Source organism: Thalassophryne amazonica, chromosome 3, assembly GCF_902500255.1.
Source record: "Thalassophryne amazonica chromosome 3, fThaAma1.1, whole genome shotgun sequence".
Classification (NCBI taxonomy): Eukaryota; Metazoa; Chordata; class Actinopteri; order Batrachoidiformes; family Batrachoididae; genus Thalassophryne; species Thalassophryne amazonica.
Window position 1 is genome coordinate 113,495,737 of NC_047105.1, and position 21,223 is coordinate 113,516,959.

General features: G+C 42.7%; 1 protein-coding gene across 5 annotated transcripts in view; it reads left to right on the forward strand.

The window, feature by feature from the left end:
• Window positions 1-21,223, forward strand: part of setd5 (SET domain containing 5) — a 149,683-nt gene that overhangs the window by 62,748 nt on the left and 65,712 nt on the right. For all 5 annotated transcript variants that reach the window (XM_034167330.1, XM_034167331.1, XM_034167332.1 and 2 more), the window contains exon 2: window positions 19,310-19,551. In XM_034167330.1, the coding sequence (XP_034023221.1) occupies window positions 19,481-19,551 (71 nt within the window). In that variant the 5' untranslated portion in view covers window positions 19,310-19,480. The remainder of the gene's footprint in view (window positions 1-19,309; window positions 19,552-21,223) is intronic.

Below are 21,223 nucleotides of genomic sequence, written 5' to 3' on the forward strand. Positions count from 1 at the left end.
GCACGCCTTGTGGAAGGAGTGGTCCCGCCCCGTCATCGGATTTTCATTGTCTGGAAATGGCGGAATGATTTGGGGTTTTTTTCCATCAGAATTTTTTCAGAAGCTGTTAGAGACTGGCACCTGGAAACCATTCGAAAAATTTATCTGGCTTTCATTGAAAATTTTACGGCTTCACAGAGAATAAGGTCTGTTAGTACAGCTTTAAGGACCCCTTTAAGGACGCTCGGCGCACCGCGGTCCGAGCTGCGACGACGCGGCACAAGCCACTGGACCATTTCTAAACGGATGGCTCTGTGGATACGAGACCGTCGTGTGCTCTTTCTCTGGTTATCACAAGAGCTGGACATCAGCCATTTTTCGGCAGATTTCACTTTTAACGAGATTTTGTCATGGAAAGCCGCGCGGAGGCTTCGCGCGTCACGACCGATTCGCTTTGGAAGCGAGACAAAGGAACACCTCCGTTTTGGCGTGTCAGAGCACAAGTTTCTGCTTTCCAATGTGAGACAGAGTAAAATAAAGCCTTTTAAGAGAAAGAGGGTCCACACTGATCATCTGAAATAGTCTTAGTGTGCATTTAAAGCGAACCAGTGTGTTTGTCTATTTTTAAAAAACACACGGTCTGCTCGACGTGGTGAGTGACTATTGACCCGACGGCTGGGTGCCCACAGCCGAAGCCGGCTGCTGTCTGATTTGTTCAAACTCGCACTGAGTGTTTCACTTTTAAATTTTTGGGGGTTTTTTGGGCAACACGCAATGCTTCACAAACACGGTAACTTAAACAAACAACAAAAAAGGCTTGCATGGCTTGCATGTTCAACCTCCAACTGAAATGCATGTGCTGAATTGCAGAGAAAGGAGGACAAAAAAAATCACATAGGGACCCAGTCCACCAGCTTAAAAAAAAAAAAAACTCAAAATGGTTAAATTTTAAGGGGGGGCAGAAAGCCACATCCCATCGCCATTTCAGCAAAATGTCAAGACTTTGGCACAGCAACATTGTGCCATTGCTTGTGGAGAGCCCTGGACTATTGATGTTGTTTTAAAAACGCAAAAATACTTTTTATCCGATTAATTGCCAGAATATCGATAGAATACTTGATTACTCAAATAATTGATAGGTGCAGCCCTAGTTCAAACTGACAGACCTTATTTTTATTTATTTTTATTTTTTTATTTTTTTTGTGCAAATATATGCTCATTTTGAAATGGATGCCTGCAACACGTTTCATAAAAGCTGGGACAGTGATATGTTTACCACTGTGTTACATCACCTTTCCTTCTAACAACACTCAGTAAGCATTTGGGAACTGAGGACACTAATTGTTGAAGCTTTGTAGGTGGAATTCTTTCCCATTCTTGTTTGCTGTACGACTTCAGTTGTTCAACAGTCCTGGGTCCCTGTTGTTGTATTTTGCGCTTCATAATGCGCCACACATTTTCAGTGGGTGACAGGTCTGGACTGCAGGCAGGCCAATCTAGTATCCACACTCTTTTACTATGAAGCCACGCTGTTGTAACACGTGCAGAATGTGGCTTGGCATTGTCTTGCTAAAATAAGCAGGGACATTCCTGAAAAAGATGTTGCTTGGATGGCAGCATGTGTTGCTCCAAAACCTGGATGTACCTTTCAGCATTGATGGTGCCATCACAGATGTGTCAGTTGTCCTTGCTATGGGCACTAACACACCCCCATACCATCACAGATGCTGGCTTTTGAACTTTGCACTGGTAACAATCTGGATGGTCTTTTTCCTCTTTTGTCCAGAGGACACGGCGTCCATGATTCCCCCCCCCAAAAAATGTGGAGTCATCAGACCACAGCACACTTTCCACTTTGCATCTGTCCATTTTAAATGAGCTTGGGCCCAGAGAAGGTGGCGTTTCTGGATGTTGTTAATGTATGGCTTTCGCTTTGCATGGTAGAGTTTAGGGCTGCAGCTATCGATTATTTTAGTAATCGAGTATTCTATCGATTATTCTGGCGATTAATCGAGTAATCGGATAAAAAGTACTTCTGCGTTTTTAAACATCATCAATTGTTCAGGGCTCTCCCTAAGCAATGGCACAATGTCCCTGTGCAAGTGTTGGCATTTTGCTGAAATGGCGATGGGATGTGGTTTTCTGTTTTGTTTTCTCCAACTTGTAAAATTGAACCATTTTTAGTTTTTGTTTTGTTTGTTTTTAATAAAGGTTGATGGACTGAGTCCCTGCGTGATGTATTTTTTTTAATCCCTCTTTCTCTGCAATTCAGCAGATGCATTTCAGCTGGAGGTTGAACATGCAGCCTCACAGTCAGTTTTTTTTTATTATTATTTTATTTAAGTTACCGTGTTTGTGAAGTGTTGTGTGTTGCCCAAAAAAGCAAAATTTAAAAAGTCAAACACTCAGTGTGAGTCTGAGGGAAACAGAAGAAAGAGTGGACTTCTGCTGTTTGTCAATGTAGCCGGGGACAGAGCTGTGACTCGCCCGGTCTGAGAGCCCCTCACACTGGGCAGAGAGAGACAGCAGCCGGCCGCCGGGTCAATAGTCCCTCCCCATGTAGAGCAGACCGTGTGTTTTTTAAAAATAGATTTTATTCTGTGTCACGTTAGAAAGCGGTAGCTATCGTTGCTAATTTGATTAGCTGTTATGCTCCAGTCTTCTGGGTTTTTTTTCTGCAGACGTTGCAGCGCCACACACAGGCCTGGCATATGTACTACAACGTTAAACGAAGCTTCGAGGCACAGAATTTGCCTCGAACATTTTTTGTAATGGAATTATTCGAGTTACTCGATTAATCGTTTCAGCCCTAGTAGAGTTTTAACTTGCACTTGTAGATGTAGCGATGAACCGTGTTAACTGACAGTGGTTTTCTGAAGTGTTCCTGCACCCACGCGGTAAGATCCTTTACACAATGATGTCAGGTTTTAATGCAGTGCCACCTGAGGGATTGAAGGTCACAGGCATTCAGTGTTGGTTTTCGGCCTTGCCGCTTCTGTGTAGAAAGTTCTCCAAATTCTCTGAATCTTCTGATTATATTATAGAGTATAGATGATGGGATCCCTAAATTCCTTGCAATTTGAATATTGAGAAACATTGTTATTAATCCTCTCCCTCCCAACTCTTCTGTACTTTGCTGCACGGTGAAACCGTCTGATAAGACCGATGATTAAGTTGTGCACATATCATTCATCACAGAATCTACTGTGGACAAACTGTAGCTGCATGAATTACCGACCAGTTCCTATTTAAGTCAAAATGGGAGCCTTAAATAAACGCCAATGGGAGGCATGAAGTTTGTAAAATGTACAAAAAAAAAAAAAAAAATTATAATTTTGCCTGGGAGGAACTGTTGGACTTTTTTTTTCACGCAGTTGTTCACAAAGTGGTGATCATTGCCCCATCTTTGCTTGTGAATGGCTGAGCCTTTTGGGGATGCTTCTTTTTATATTCAATCATGACACTCACCTGTTTCCAGTTAACCTGTTCACCTGTGGAATGTTCCAAACAGGTGTTCTTTGAGCATTCATCATCTTTCCCAGTCGTCTTTTACCACTGTCCCAGCTTTTTTGAAATGTGTTGCAGGCATCCATTTCAAAATGAGCAAATATTTGCACAAAACTAAAAAGGTTTATCAGTTTGAACATTAAATATCTTGTCTTTGTGATGTATTCAGTTGAATATAGGTTGAAGAGGATTTGCAAATCATTGTATTCTGTTTTTATTTACAATGTCCCAACTTCATTGGAATTGGGGTTGTAATAATTGCACCAACAGTTGTTGCCTTCTCACCAAGCTGCTTGCCTATTGTCCTGTAGCCCATCCGAGCCTTGTGCAGGTCTACAGTTTTGTCCTTAGACAGCTCTTTGATCTTGGACATTGTGGATAGGTTGGAGTGTGATCGAGTGTGTGAGTGTGTGGACAGGTGTCTTTTATACAGGTAACAAGTTCAAATAGGTGCAGAAAGGTAAAGAGTGCAGCATAGAAGGGCTTCTTTTTATCACTCTTTATTTATTGCTTTTTTAACTTATTTTAAAGAACATATACCATACCATATATACCAGGTATACCATATCCTCTTTGAATTGCATAACTTGTCTCTGGTAGTCCAAACGTGAATCACATGGCGGCAGCATCCTTCCCCCGTGTTGTGTAGGAGATCCATTTCACCCACTTCTTAGTGAAATAGGAGGGCTTCTTAAAGAAAAACTAACAGGTCTGTGAGAGCCAGAATTCTTGCTGGTTGGTAGGTGATCACATACTTATATCATGCAATAAAGTGCATATTAATTATTTAAAAATCATACAATGTGATTTTCTGGATTTTTCTTTTGGGGGGGGGGGGTAATTCTGTCACTCACAGTTTAAGTGTACCTACGATAATAATTACAGACCTCTCCATTTTTTGTAGGTGGGAAAACTTGTGAAACAGTGGATTGAGTACTTATTTGCCTCACTGTACATGTCTCTCATATATTATGTAAAAGCTTCAAGAAATAAACATTTCTAAAACTGAAAACAGTATTTGGAACCTAATAACATCTCTGAATTTATTTACAAGACATTTCACAGACATCAGCATCGTGACGTCACTTCGCTGTCAAAGCACAGAGGGGAAAAAAAAATAAATCAGCCAGAGAGATGACTGATGACACGAGTTTTCTATTGATAGGAGCCCCACTTTACGCTCCATTCGCAGCCTTATAGGGAGAAAGAATCAACATTTATGATAAATCTGACTTCAGAAATTGAATCTACGTATCTGAATTAGCCTACACACAAGTTTTCATGTCTTAAATGTAAATAACGGCGGAGAGGTCGGCCAGAGAATCGACAATGATTACAAGCACAGAGCATGCATTTTCTACTGACAGCGTGAGACCGCTGCAATGATGCAACCTTCCAAGATGGTGGGGCCGCGATCTGCTCGGGGCAGACCTTTTGTACAACTCGACCCTATCTAGTAAGTCTGTGGTTTTGCCTGCCAAGCAGTGCACACTGGAAAAACAACATAAACAATAACAGTGATCAGTCATATGGGTCATGTTTTGTACGGAACCTACCTTACATTGCATTTCTACCTCCGCCAGAGCAGAGCTCCAGAAAACACAGATTGTGTGTTTTTATGCCTAAAAATGGTTTATGTATTTAAATGATGAACAAAATTTTGTTCTGCACTTGAGAAATGGCCTTTCAAAATCAACATTCGGTGTTGAAAATAATCCTTAAGAAGTTGTTGCACTCTGTTTATGGTTTCTGAACTAAAGTTACACATGTGCAGTTTTATTTTTTTGATGTTGGTGTTTGGTGTTTTAATGGTTTGCTTTTTTGACAGTCTTTCAGGTCTTGGTGGATGAGGTCACATTTCTTTGTGATGGCTCCAACTTTTTCATCATGTCCTTAATTATGATCCTGAGATTCTGTTGGTCTTTATTCCTCTGTGCTTGCTGTCACTGTAAACTTGGTGCATCTTCAGAGCAATGTCGACACAGTGGCTCAGAAGGCCAAATACTGGACCATTCCTATAAATGTTTGTGAAATCTGGGAAGTAGACCAAGTTCCTAGGTTGGAAACAGGTCTGTGAAGGCTGTTTTTAAGGCTAGTGTTGAATCTGATTCCTGTTAGTCTTTGAACTACAGTATTGTGTTTGACCATGATACGACCTTAAAGTCAGAGCCTCTGTTCTACCAGCGCACAGAAGGGCTATGTTACTGTTTTTGCAGCCGTGTCTGTTGTATTTTTCTGCCTGGCTGTTTGAAGGACTGAGCAAGGAGGGAAGGTATAGAGAGAGAGAGAGCATGCAGAGGAGTGTGGGTCAGTGTTTCAGCAGTGTGCAGTCATGTGACTGGAAGGCTGAGCCTTGTTGGATGACTCACCCCTGTGGGCGTCTGGGAAGACGGTGCCACCTGCTGGCTGTCTTTAGTGGGACATAATTTTGGAGCCTGAGCTTAACAAAGTGTGGTTGTTTTACTGCTCTTTTAAAAGTGTACTCTCCTTCCCCTTCTTTACTGTGATTTTTCATATGGATAAGAGATAATATTGTCACAAGATGCACATTTCGAAGCATCATTTTTCAAGTCACGTCAGATGAATGCTTAACAAGGTGCCTTTGTCAGCATGACTCAGCAAAGTTGGTTCTTCATTAAGTATCTAGCAGTTTCTTTCTGGGGAGGGAGTTTACAGGGTGTATATGGATTTGATTGCCTTCTTCCAGTATTCTGAGATGTTTTTGGAATGTGGACTGGTATGAAGGAGCACTTCCTTTCTTACATCATTGTCCATTATCTTTATCAGTTGTTTAATTGTTTACAGTCTTAAGTGATCAAGGTTAATTTATTACATCCACCAAGGATGTAATAAATTAACCTTGATCATTGGCGTGTATTTATTTGTTTGTCTTTCTGTCTGATAGTAGGAGTACGTCAAAACTACTTTGCAGATTTTGACGAAATTTTCACCACGGATAGATACTAGGCCATTCACCCTATCTTGCAAAACTTCGGAGAGTTCACCGCACTGCGAGATGTCATTAACATTGAGAACTGCTTTGAGAAGGTCTAATCAGGCTGCACTTTAACCGCTGCATGGGGACAACAGCATTAACATCGCAACATAAACCTCTTTGTATGTTGTGCCTAAAACTCTCGTGAATATATTCTCTGGGTAGGTCTGAAACGATTAGTCGAGTAACTTGAATAATTCGATTACAAAAAATGTTCAAGGCAAATTCTGTGCCTCGAAGCTTCGTTTAACGTGTACGTACAAGGTCTGTTAGAAAAGTATCGGACCTTTTTATTTTTTGCAAAAACCATATGGATTTGAATCACGTGTGCTTGCATCAGCCAAGCTTGAACCTTTGTGCGCATGCGTGAGTTTTTTCACGCCTGTCGGTTGCGTCATTCGCCTATGAGCCGGCTTTGTGTGAGCAGTGGTCCACCCCTCTCGTCGGATTTTTATTGCGAATAAATGTCTGAACGATTTGGAGCTTTGCTGCATCAAATTTTTCCAGAAACTGTGAGAGACCTCCAGGTGGACACCATTCGGAAAATTCAGATGGCTTTCAGCGACGATTTTATGGGGATTACACAGATTAAGGAGTGCTCCAGCCGGTTTAAAGACGGCCCACAGCGTCTGAGAGCGCAGCGCACTCCGAGCGCCGATCGACAGGCTGACACCCCGCTGAAACAACCAGATCATTTCCAACGTGAAGGCTTTGTTGATCCGGGACGTCGTCTGACTTCCACAAAAAAAGGCAGAAGGCGTGGACATCAGCACTTTTTTGGCACATTCCACTGTTACAGGAGTTTTTTTCATGGAAAGAGAAGCGGAGGGATGCGCCACCGTGCCGCTCATGGCGCGGCACAAAACCACCTCCATGTTGGTCTCACAAGACGGCTTTCAGATGGCTCAGACGGCTTCCGATGGCTTTTCAGTCATGTGACTATCTGAGAGATTGTGCATGAGCTGGACATTCCCCAACATGTCCTGTGAGGCTTCATCACGGGTTGCTTTGCGCCATGCGGAAACGTCCTGACACGCATGCAACCGACAGGTGTGAAAAAACTCACGCATGCGCACGAAGGTTCAAGCTTGGCTGATGCAATCACGTGATTCAAATCCATATGGTTTTTGCAAAAAATAAAAAGTCGGATACTTTTCTAACAGACCTCGTATGCCAGGCCTGTGTGTGGCGCTGTAACGTCCCCAGAAAAACAAACAAAAGACTAGAGCATACGCATAAGCCGTGTAAGCGCTAATTAAATTAGCACAATAGCTACAGCTTTCCAGTGAGACACACAGAGTGAAATAAATCCTTTTAGGAGAAAAACGGTCCACGCTGATCATCTGAAATAGCTTACTGCACATTTAAAGCAAAGCAGTGTATTTGTTTAAAAAAAAAAACAGTTTTGTCTGCTGCCTGCTCTCCGCTCTACGTGGTGAGTGGATATTCGTGCGGCGGCCAGTGGCTGCTTCTCTCTGCCCGGTGTGAGCGGCTCAGCACTGCCCTCACAGCTCCATCCCCTGCCACACTGACAGTCTCAGTCTCTTCCTTCTAGGGGTGTCGGAAAAAATCGATTCACGTCCGAATCGCGATGATTTTTTACGATTCTGAATCGATCCAAAATGTCCAAGAATCGATTTTTAAAAAGCATCTTTTAAACATTTTCTTGCTTACTCGCTGCGTGTACTGTTTGTCAGGCAACGGCTTCTGTACTACAGCGTCCTCGCGAGGGGGGTGGGTGGTCCGGCGTGCTTTAAACACTCGTGAGCTGCAGAGTTCAGTGGCTGTAGCTTAGCATGGCGGACGAAGAATTCAGCCAGCACCGTCTTTGCTGAGGCAAATGTTTGGGCACATTTTGGATTTTATTATTTGCTGCGTAAGAAGGAGCTTGACAAAATCTGAAAAATGAAAGTCAAATACTTCGGAAACACTTCAAATCCGCAAGCCCACATGCTACGTCATCACCCGGAGCTAAAAGAGGGGAGCAGTGTTATCTGCCGACTACTGACCAGCGCTTCGCTAAACTGCCAGCCAACTCCGAACAAGCAAAGCAGATAAGTAAATTTACATCTACAGTCACTTGATTAACCTTGTAAAGCTGCATTTTCTTAAACGTAAACATTTTTAAGTGATATAACTATTTCTCAGAGCTCTCTGAATCAAAAATCGATTCTGAATCGAATCGTCACCCCAAGAATCGGAATCGAATTGAATCGTGAGTTGTTGAACACTTCACATCCCTACTTCCTTCTTTGTTTTGCTCAGACTTACCCTGAGTATTTCGCTTTTTGGGGCAACACACAACATTTCACACACACTTCACAAACACGGTAACTCAAATAAAATAATAAATAATTATCAAATAAAATAATAAGAGAGCCCTGGACTGTTGATGCTGTTAAAGGAGATCTGCATTGAAATAAATGTGGTCAGATTTCAGAAAAGAAATAGCTGATATGTATTTATAAGACCCTTGTGAATGCAGTAAAGTAAATCTGTAAGCCCAAATTTGTAATTCAGCAGAGAAATATTCGTTTAAAAATGACAAATTTGCAGCTAACATTTAGCCCTCTGTGAAAAAAGTTTGTACATCCGGATCATTTCCATGACATCGGTGACGAGACGGAGCGTTCCCGCCTTCAGTCCGATCCCGCATTGAAATTGATTTTATCTGTTAGTAATGTTACTGTTATACACAACCTGGTTTCAACATCCAAAAGTAAGCTGCAATGAATGTGAGATACAGCTCTGCTTGCTCAGATCCGGGGATCAGATCAGCGGTGGCATCGACAGCGGGCGACATTCTTCCCACACGCCTCGCTCTCACTGCCCCCGATGCGCTTACCGAGTGCATGTGCTCGTTAAATGCCGCTGCGGCACTCACACCCCCGTGTCTGCTGTGCAGCCGGCACCACCTCTTTGTCTACTGAATGGAGTTACAGCCAACTTGGCACAAGTCCAGAGACTACGCTCGCCGTTTTAATGCAGAGCGCGCGGTGACACCTGTTGCTCGCAAGGACAGACTTCTTGCTGCAAAATCCGCGGCGCCGCACGTCTCGGTAATCGGAGCCGCAGAGCTCTGTGGCCGCTGAGAGAGGTTTATATATTTTTAATGACTTGAATTCTTTGCGGGTCTCGCCTCCATAGCCCGCGACGGTACACCGGAGGTGAAAGACAGTAGATTTTCAATGCGACACCACTCAATCAAACGAGCGTATGAAAAAGTCCCCAAAAATAATTTTCAAGCACAAATAAAAGAAATGTGTACTCACCAAACGTACCGGAAGACAATATGAAGTTTTAAAAAAGTAGATCCTTCCGTATAAGACAAGAAAAAGGTGCAGATGCAAACTGACGTAAATCCACAAATTACAGTTGGCGCGCGCAATGCATGCTGGGAGAGAGTCTTGTCCCTGACGTCTCGGCAGCGTCCATGATGAGAGGGACAGTTTGCAGAGGGCTAAATGTTAGCTGTAAATTTGTCATTTTCAAATGAAGATTTCTCCGTTGAATGACAGATCTGGGCTTGCAGATTTACTTTACTACATTCAGAAGGATCTTATGTGTAAATATGTCATTTTTTGGTCCAAAGATCTGACTGCATTTATTTCAATGCAGGTCTACTTTAAAAACGCAAAAGTACTTTTTATCCGATTAATCACCATAATAATCGATAGAATACTCGATTACTAAAATAATGGATATATGCAGCCCTACTTTAGAGATGACTCTGTTCGACCTCTTTGTTCCAGATTTATAAGATGTCTGAAATTCGGTTTGCATTTTTTAAATTCTATGCAGATTAAATTTAGCAATTTATAACATTGAAGTGTTGTCAGCTGACCTCTGCCAAAAATAAAAAAAAATATATCTTCTTCTTTGTCTTTCGGCTGTTCCCGTTAGGGGTCGCCACAGCAGATCAATCGTTTCCATCTCACCCTGTCCTCTGTATCTTCCTCTGTCACACCAACCACCTGCATGTCCTCTCTCAGCACATCCATGAACCTCCTCTTTGGTCTCCCTCTTCTCCTCCTGCCTGGTGGCTCCATCCTCAGCATCCTTCTCCCTATATACCCTGGGTCCCTCCTCTGCACATGTCCAAACCATCTCAATCTCACCTCTCTGACTTTGTCTCCAAACCGTCGCACCTGAACTGTCCCTCTGATATGTTCATTCCCAATCTTGACCATTCTTGTCACTCCCAAAGAGAATCTCAACATTTTCAGCTCTGCCACCTCCAGCTCTGCCTCCTGTCTTTTTGTTAGTGCCACTGTCTCTAAACCATACAACATAGCTGGTCTCACTACTGTTTTGTAAACTTTCCCCTTCACTCTTGCTGATATTCTTCGGTCACAAATCACTCCTGCCACCTTTCTCCACCCACTCCACCCTGCCTGCACTCTCTTCTTCAACTCTCTACCACACTCTCCATTACTTTGAACAGTTGACCCCAAATATTTAAACTCATCTACTTTCACCACTTCTACTCCTTGTAACTGCACTATTCCACTGGGCTCCCTCCCATTCACACACATGTACTCAGTCTTGCGTCTACTGACTTTCTTTCCCCTTCTCTCCAAAGCATATCTCCACTTCTCCAGACTAGACTCAACTTGCTCTCTACTGTCACTACAGATCACAATGTCATCTGCAAACATCATAGTCCATGGGGACTCCTGTCTGATCTCATCTGTCAACCTGTCCATCACCACTGCAAACAAGAAAGGACTCAGAGCTGATCCTTGGTGTAATCCCACCTCCACCTTGAATGAGTCTGTCATTCCGACTGCGCATCTCACCGCTGTCACACTATTCTTGTACATGTCCTGTACTACCCTAACATACTTCTCTGCCACTCCAGACTTCCTCATACAATGCCACAACTCTTCTCTTGGCACCCTATCATAAGCTTTTTCTAAGTCCACAAACACACAATGTAACTCTGTCCTTCTCTGTACTTTTCCAACAGTATTCTCAGAGCAAACATTGCATCTATAGTGCTCTTTCTCGGCATGAAACCATATTGCTGCTCACAGATCTTCACCTGTTTTCTAAGCCTAGCTCCTACTACTCTTTCCCATAACTTCATGTTGTGGCTGATCAGCTTTATGCCTCTGTAGTTACTGCAGCTCTGCACATCACCCTTGTTCTTGAAAATAGGAACCAGCACACTTTGTCTCCACTCCTCAGGCATCCTCTCCCTTTCCAAGATTTTATTAAACAATCTGGTTAGAAACTCTACTGCCATCTCTCCTAGACATTTCCATGCCTCCATTGGAATGTCATCTGGACCAACTGCCTTTCCACTCTTCATAGCAGCCCTCACTTCTTCCTTGCTAATCTCTTTTACTTCCTGATTTACTCTCACCACATCATCCAGCCTTTTCTCTCGCTCATTTTCTTTATTCATCAACTCTTCGAAATATTCCCTCCACCTTCTCAGCACACACTCCTCACTTGTCAGCACATTACCATGTGCATCTTTTACCACCCTAACCTGCTGCACATCCTTTCCAGCTTTGTCCCTTTGTCTGGCCAATCGGTACAAGTCCTTTTCTCCTTCCTTAATATTCAACTTCTTGTACAGCTCGCAATATGCCTTTTCCTTTGCTTTTGCCACTTCTCGCCTTACGCCACATCTCCTTGTACTCCTGTCTACTTTCTTCATCTCTCCGACTATCCCAAAACTTTTTCGCCAACCTCTTTCTCCTTATGCTTTCCTGGACCTCTTCATTCCACCACCAAGTCTCCTTGTCTTCCTTCCACTGTCCAGATGTCATACCCAGTACTGCCCTAGCTGTCTCCCTCACCACATCTGCAGTACTCTTCCAATTGTCCAAAATTGCTTCCCCTCCAACTAGTGCTTCTCTCACCTGCTCGCTAAATTTCACACAACAGTCTTCCTCCTTCAGCTTCCACCATCTAATCCTTTGTTGAGCTCTCACTCTCTTCTTCTTCTTTACCTCTAAAGTCATCCTACAAACAACCATCGTATGCTGTCTAGTGACACTCTCTCCTGCTACCACCTTACAGTCTGTGATTTCTTTTAGCTTGCATCTCCTATAAAGAATGTAGTCCACCTGTGTGCACCTTCCTCCACTTTTATATGTTACCCTGTGCTCCTCCCTTTTCTTAAAGTAGGTATTCACCACAGCCATTTCCATCCTTTTTGCAAAATCAACTACCATCTGTCCTTCCCCATTCCTATCCTTGATACCATATCTACCCATTACTTCCTCATCACCTCTGTTCCCTTCACCAACATGCCCATTGAAGTCTGCTCCTATCACCACTCTTTCATGCTTGGGCACACTCTCCACCACCTCATCTAACACACTCCAGAAATCTTCTTTCTCCTTCATCTCACAACCTACCTGTGGGGCATATGCACTGATGATATTCATCATCACCCCTTCAATTTCCAACTTCACACTCATCACCCTGTCAGACACTCGCTTAACCTCCAACACACTTTTAACATACTCTTCCTTTAAAATGACCCCAACACCATTTCTCTTTCTGTCCTCACCATGGTACAACAACTTGTACCCACCGCCGATGCTCCTGCTCTTACTTCCCTTCCACTTGGTCTCTTGCACACACAATATGTCTACCTTTCTCCTCTCCATCATATCAGCCAGCTCTCTCCCTTTACCAGTCATACTACCAACATTCAAAGTCCCCACTCTCATTTCCACCCTTCTAGTTTTCTTCTTCTCCCGCTGTTCGTGGCAACATTTTCCTCCTCTTCGTCGTCGTCGTCTTCGCCCAGCAGTAGCCCAATTTCCACCGGCACCCTGTTGGGCAATAGCACCAGTGGCGGACGTTGTTAACCCGGGCCGCGACCGATCCGGTATGGGAATTCGATTCTGAGTCTGCATAGTTGGGTTGGCTTGTTTTACGCCGGATGCCCTTCCTGACGCAACCCTCCTCATTTATCCGGGCTTGGGACCGGCACTCAGAATGTACTGGCTGCACACCCCATGTGGCTGAGTTAATAAAAAAATATATATATATATAATAATGGTAAATGGACTGCATTTACATAGGGCCAAATGCATCGTGCAAGTTTCCCCTACAGTATTATAATGAGAACCCCTGCCGGGCCAGAAATATTTGAATATGCCAACAAAAAATACTACCAGATATCTATTAAGTTGGATGTCAATAAACGTATGGGCACATAAGCAGCGATTTGATGCAGATATTTTCTCACAACTGATTTTTTATAGAGAAAATTATATTTTTTTGATTATGATTTCACAGTGCACTAATCAGTTTATTATTATTTTTTATTATTTTTGGGGAGGTGATGGTCTAGTAGTTAAGCATTGGGCTTTAGACCAGAGGATCCTCGGTTCAAAACCCAGTTGGAGTCCATAATCCCCTAGTTGCTCCCGGTGTGTAGTGAGCACCTTGTATGGCAACACCCTGACATCGGTGTGTTAGTGTGAATGAGTGAATGTGAGACATAATTGTGAAGCACTTTCAGCTTCTTATGCAGACGGAAAAGCCCTATATAAATGCAGTCCATTTACCATTATTATAATTTTTTTAAATTTTTGGCAGAGGTCAGCTAACAACACTTCAATGTTACAAACTCCTGCTATTGTCCGCATTAGTTAAAGTTGGAGTTTAATAGAAGACATCAGATGTCAGAATCTCATATGCGCTCTACAGATTTTTACTCTAATCGACTGGCCATTAAAAGTCTTTCTCAGCAGCTCCTCATACAAGAGGTTTGTCATTAAAAAATGTGGTCCGTGTAATGTTTTGTTAGCCACTGTGTTTTGTCTGAACAGGTCACGTTTTGCCCAGCCTCCTTTTTTATGCTTTATACCCCCAACAACCTAGAGGCTGAATGAGACTGAATGCCATCCGAATGAAAATTCAACCTACATTCTGGCACAGTCGAGGCGCATTCGAAAACCTTCGACAGCATTCTGCATACGTTCCATACAGTGGGGCACATTCACACAGCCAGCCCGAATGTAGAGGACATGCTCCCTACTTTTGGGGTGCAGTCAAGGTGGAAAATTATCATACAGAGGTCAAGGTGGGCTCTAACTACCTTCTGACTGCATTCCAAGTATTCTCATGGCATCACAACAGCATTCAAAACGGTCTGATTGTGTTCGAGGGAAAATTTGTCATGGTCAGGCATGTCAACTCTTGCCAGCATGTGCCGAATGCTGCACAGAGCTGCCGGACAGCACCTCCAGTGCATCCCGTTTGGGATAGTCACAGGAAATAGAGTAATGTGCAAAGTCTGTGGTATGCATTCATTTAGTAAACAGGACATGAACATTGCACAATCAAACCAAAAACAGTTTGTCACTGCGAGTCAATGTGTCCCTGGGCTGCGGAGCAGCGAGCGCAGCTGAACGGGGTGTTACATCCATAAGGAACATGATATTACAGATGCATTCTGTTCTGTAGTGGGGATCATTTGGGACCACTTTTGGATGACTCCGCCCCCTGACAGCGTTGCTGCGCAGGTGTCAACAATGACGCTGTCACCTGAGACCAATAGAAACTAGTGCAGCGACGACGATCCTGAAATGTGTGGATTTAATGGATTTAACTGGATTGATTGATGGATTTACTGTGCATTTAACTCAGTGCAGCTGACGAGATGGAGAAATCTGTGGGTCTGCTCACAGAATTTCCAGTTTGGCATGACAACGCTGTTGCGACAGTAAGCTTTGACAAGCTTTGACAAGCTGACCACACCCTTTCATAACGATTCGCCGACCTAATTACTTACAGAAAAATAAACTGTGCAAACGATGGATTTGGATTAGAATGGAAATAACCCTGTTGTGTCTGATTTGCGGATGTTCATGCTGGATTACGGTCGCAAATATCCGTTTTACTGGCTCCGCTGACGATACCTCCAGTTCCACCATTACTTCGATCAAGCTGTCAAAAATGATAGACAATGACGTGATTAAAGACTTCTTACTAGGAATACACTCCTTATTGAAGAGGGGCTCTATATCTTGATTGTGTGAGGGTTTTATGACTCACTCCACTGAATATGTGAAGAATAAATGTGAGAATAAAGGTAACCTAATAATCTCAAAGGAATAATGGTGCAGTTGCTGTGAATTTCAATGGAAAGCTACTAATTCATATAGATGGAGAGAGTTTGGATGGAAATGCCTAATTAGATTTTTTTTTTTTTTTATCACTCCAAAGCAGTAAAGTACATATCTCAGAAGAGAATTCTTTGTTGAGGACTGTGGGAACCAAGAAGCTAATCACTGGCAATTCTGGGAATGTCCAGCAATTGTGCAATTCTGGGAATGTCCAGCAATTGTGCAATTCTGGGAATGTCCAGCAATTGTGCAATTCTGGGAATGTCCAGCAATTGTGCAATTCTGGGAATGTCCAGCAATTGTGCAATTCTGGGAATGTCCAGCAATTGTACAGTTCTGGCCTAAGATACATAGAATAATGGAAAACATAAAAAATTACTATACCCTTTCAGTTTAGTACCCTTGTATCAGGAAATTGGGCAAGTGGGGAGTCCGTTAGTTTCAGTTCTGAAGGTTCCTGGTTCAAACCCCACCCCTGCCACATTTCTCCATGTAATGTGTAGTTGCATCATGAAGGGCATCTGGTGTAAAACTTATGCCAATTCAATATGCAGATCCACCTTGGATCTGCTGTGGCGACTCCGAGTGAAAACAAGGGAGCAGGCAAAGGGACTTACTTTTTTTTTAGCTATTTATTTGTGCTTTCATTTTTATCAACAATTCAAAGGAATCAAACAACAACAAACAAAGGAAAAAAAACAACAATTGTGTGGGGTGCTGATCCATTACGTTTACAATTCTACGGTAAATTATATTATTTAACAGGTCGTCTTTCAAGCTTTGCTTTGTTTATATTTATGCCATTTTGACCAATGTTTTACAAAGATATGACCTCTAAGTTGAAGACTAAAAGTTAATCGCTCCATCAAATAAATGTCCTCTATTATGTTTAGCCATTGTTCGATCTGGGGGGCTGCTTTTTTAGCCAGTTCCTTGTTATTGCTTTCTTTGTTGCAATTATGAGGATTTTAAGGATGCACTTGTCTTCTTTAAGAACTGTCTCTGTGGGTATCAAACCCAGTAAGAAGATTTCTGGGTCCTTAGGGATAACATAGGCCATAATACAGTCCGTCATTTCAAACACACTTTCCCAGAATAGTTTTATTTCTGTACAAAAGATATGAGAGTGACTGGCGTTTGAGTGACCACACTGTCTCCAACATTGGTGAGGCCCCTGGAATTTGTTTATTATATGAGGAGTAATAAAAAACCTTATCAGACTTGCACATTGTAACCCAATCACTCTCCGACAATGCAATCTTCAGCTCCTTTTCCCATTTAGATTTTACATATGATGTGTTGTTTCCATTTTGGGCTTGTAACCCTCTATAAAGCTTAGACACCGTTTTGGTGGGTAGACATTTGTAAGCTTCTGAAAAAATTCTGACAAAATCAATAGTGGGACGGGATGCACCTTTACTCATTTCTTTGTCATAAAAATGACGCACTTGTAAATATCTAAAGTCCTTATTTTCCAAATTAAATTCAGTTTTCAATTTTTCAAATGACTTGAAGATGCCTCCCTCCACAAACAAACACAAGGCAAGGCCAAAAAGTGTGGGTCCAACCTACCAAGTGGGAACCATTGCGAGAAAGGAGGCCGTGTCAAAGTTTTTATTTCCTTTGCCAAATTGTAGGGACAGACATTTTTACTTTAATAAGTAGGCTATATGTTTGGTATTCTGATATCAGCTGGTAGGAAAACTCTTACCAGACACTGGCTACAACCTGACCCTCCTACAACAAAGAAATGGACAGAGATAGTCAATAACATATACAGTTGTATGCAAAGGTTTGGGCAACCCTGATAATTTGCATGATTTTCCTTTATAAATCATTGGTTGTCTGGCTCAGACATTTCAGTTAAATATATCATATAGCAGATGAACAAAACTGATATTTGAGAAGTGAAATGAAGTTTCTAGTATTTACAGAAAGTGTGCAATAATTATTTAAACAAAATTAGGCAGGTGCATAAATTTAGCTAACCTTGTCATGTTATTAATTTGAATACATTTAGCACTTATTATTAGAACACAAAATTGGTTTGGTAAAGCTCATTGACCCTTGACCTCCTTATACAAGTGAATCCAATCATGAGAAAGGGTATTTAAGGTGGCCATTTGCAAATGTTTCCCCACTTTGCATCTCTTCTAATGAGTGGCAATATGGGACCCTGTAAACACCTGTCAAATGACCTGAAAACAAAGATTGTTCAACATCATGGTTGAACAATCATGTCATCCACAGAGCCATCAGCTTAGAAATGATCCAGTGGTTTGTGCCGCATCGTTGCAGCTCGCAGCGCGGCGCACCGACCGTCCTTAAAGGGGTCCTTAAAGCTGTAGTTAAAGTCCTTATTCTCTGTGAAGCCCGTAAAATTTTCACTGAAAGCCAGATAAATTTTTTGAATAGTTTCCAGGTGCCAGTCTCTAACAGCTTCTGAAAAAATTCTGAAGGAAAAAAAGTCCTTTTCATTCCGCCATTTCCAGACAATGAAAATACGACGAGGGGGCGGGACCACTCCTTCCACAAGGCGTGCTCACAGGCGAATGACGTCACCGACAGGCGTGGAAAAACTCACGCATGCGCACGAGGGTTCAAGCATGTCTGACGTAAAAACATATGAATGAAATCCATATAGTTTTAAAAAAAAATAAAAAGGACCGTTAATTTATGGACAGACCACATAAGCCTATTACTTCTGAGAGTGAGGGGGCAGAGAGTGAGATAGGACAGATCCACCTGAGCTATACTCTGTGCATTTCTGTGGATTGTCGTATTTTTGACACAGTTCCACAGATTGCGTATGACAGATGTCCTCTCATGCTGTAGGGGGAGCTCCTTAGCGAAGAATGTGACAAAAAACTGCAAAGCAATAAACTGACCTTGGTTACTTTATTCCCCTTTAAACCTGTAAGAGGTCTGTGTGGCTATTAGCAATGACAGTTATTAAAGAAATTAGGGAGGGGGGTGTCTCATGCTTTTCTTTTTTTTTTTTTTTCCTTTTTTCTTCTTCTTTAACCCCCATCCAAGTCATTTAATACTGAGTTTCTATCAGTACCGAGTCCCAGTCAGATATTTGTATGTTCCTAGGCCTTGTACTTGCACAGTGCACATTAGTAGTGAGGGTGGGGGGGGAATAAATTCTTAGGTACATTGCAATGTGGAAGTAGACTATTCTGAATCACTTCACAAATATTAATCAAATATATAAATGTTAATTGTAGGGGGGTGAACAGCTGGTCACTGTTTTCACTGCATTGACGACATACTTTCTAATAGAGTGAGACAGATGCACACTGTTGATGAACTGAGTGATGCGTGTAAATAGAAGAGCGTTACTGTGCTTTTAAAATGTGCGCTGTCGCCCTGTTGTGAGCTCAACAGCAGCACTGACTCCCTGCTCACACCATTGGCACCATGCATTTGAAACAAAGCAAGAAGAAACACACTGATTTGGTTCAATTTATCCCATAGAGATAAAAAATGCCTCAAGTATTTTCCATTAACTTGATGTGTTCATTTCTGATGCGGTCTTAGCCCCAGTACCATCATCAACAGTCAGTCAGGTAGAGTTCATAACCGCACATCTAGCAATAGTCACAGAATAATGAAGTGTGGTGTTCCCTTCTCCTTATTTAGATTGCATGGTCTGGACATAGCAATTTGTGGGTGTGAGCATGTGTGCACCTGCCTAACGGCTCATCTCTCTTCCTCTCCTCAGGTCCCTCATGAGCCGTGGGCTGCGGCTCAACGGCACCCCACCACTGGAGTGGTCTGTTGCTGTAGTTGGGACCCTCTGATTCCCCCTTCATCTGTCTTCCTTCCCCCATCCCATCCTGCCCCCCCCTTCCCCTCTCCCCTCTTCCCCCCCTCCCACGCTGTGCTGGACGTCATGAGCATAGTAATCACGCTGGGAGTCACCACACCTGAAACGTCTTACTCAGACATGGCTGCTGGATCAGAGTAAGTAGTACTTGTAGCATGGAGCTTTAATAGTTGTGTTTTATATTACAAAAAACCAAACAACAGCAAAAAAAAAAACAGTTCTTTGCATGTTGGTCTGTGTTTTTCATAAGATAAGAGATAAGATAAAACCTTATTGATTTCACAGAGGAGAAATTCACATGTTACATCAGCTCTTAAAAAAACACACAAGATGGGTACAAGTAGAGGAAAATGTTCATCAAGCAGCGTGTGCTAGGATAAGCAATAATAATAATACTTGTAACAGTACACAACATAAGAAAATGAGGTAGAAATAGAATATTTATGTGTGTGTGTGTGTGTGTGTGTGTGTATATACGAGGTCTGTCCATAAAGTATAGGTCCTTTTAATTTTTTTCAAAAACTATATGGATTTCATTCATATGTTTTTACGTCAGACATGCTTGAACCCTCGTGCGCATGCGTGAGTTTTTCCACGCCCATTGGTGACGTCATTCGCCTGTGAGCACTCCTTGTGGGAGGAGTCGTCCAGCCCCTCGTCGGAATTCCTTTGTCTGAGAAGTTGCTGAGAGACTGGTGCTTTGTTTGATCAAAATGTTTTCTAAACCTGTGAGACACATCGAAGTGGACACGGTTCGAAAAATTAAGCTGGTTTTCAGTGAAAATTTTAATGTCTGATGAGAGATTTTGAGGTGATACTGTCGCTTTAAGGACTTCCCACGGTGCGAGACGTCGCGCAGCGCTCTCAGGCGCCATCATCAGCCTGTTTCAAGCTGAAAACCTCCACATTTCAGGCTCTATTGATCCAGGACGTCGTGAGAGAACAGAGAAGTTTCAGAAGAAGTCGGTTTCAGCATTTTATCCGGATATTCCACTGTTAAAGGAGATTTTTTTAATGAAAGATGTGCAGGCGGATTGCAGCGTCGGCTCGCAGCCGCCGCGACGCTCCGCCACAGGAAAAACACCTCTGTTGGAAGCCTTAAGGACAAGTTGGAACATGTCCAGCTGTTAAACAATTTCTCATATACTCACTCCACTGAAAGCCATCAAAAGCCGTCTGGATTTTACAAATGGTTATCAACACGGAGGTGTTTTTCCTGTGCCGCCGCACCGCGCCGGCTGCGTCCCAACGCGCGGACCCGTCCGCACGTCTTTCATTAAAAAAATCTCCTTTAACAGTGGAATATCCGGATAAAATGCTGAAACCGACTTCTTCTGAAACGTCTCTGTTCTCTCATGACGTCCTGGATCAATAGAGCCTGAAATGTGGAGGTTTTCAGCTTGAAACAGGCTGATGATGGCGCCTGAGAGCGCTGCGCGACGTCTCGCACCGTGGGAAGTCCTTAAAGCGACAGTATCACCTCAAAATCTCTCATCAGCCGTTAAAATTTTCACCGAAAACCAGCTTAATTTTTCGAACCGTGTCCACTTCGATGTGTCTCACAGGTTTAGAAAAAATTTTGATCAAACAAAGCGCCAGTCTCTCAGCAACTTCTCAGACAAAGGAATTCCGACGAGGGGCTGGACGACTCCTCCCACAAGGAGTGCTCACAGGCGAATGACGTCACCAACAGGCGTGGAAAAACTCACGCATGCGCACGAGGGTTCAAGCATGTCTGACGTAAAAACATATGAATGAAATCCATATAGTTTTTGAAAAAAATAAAAAGAACCTATACTTTATGGACAG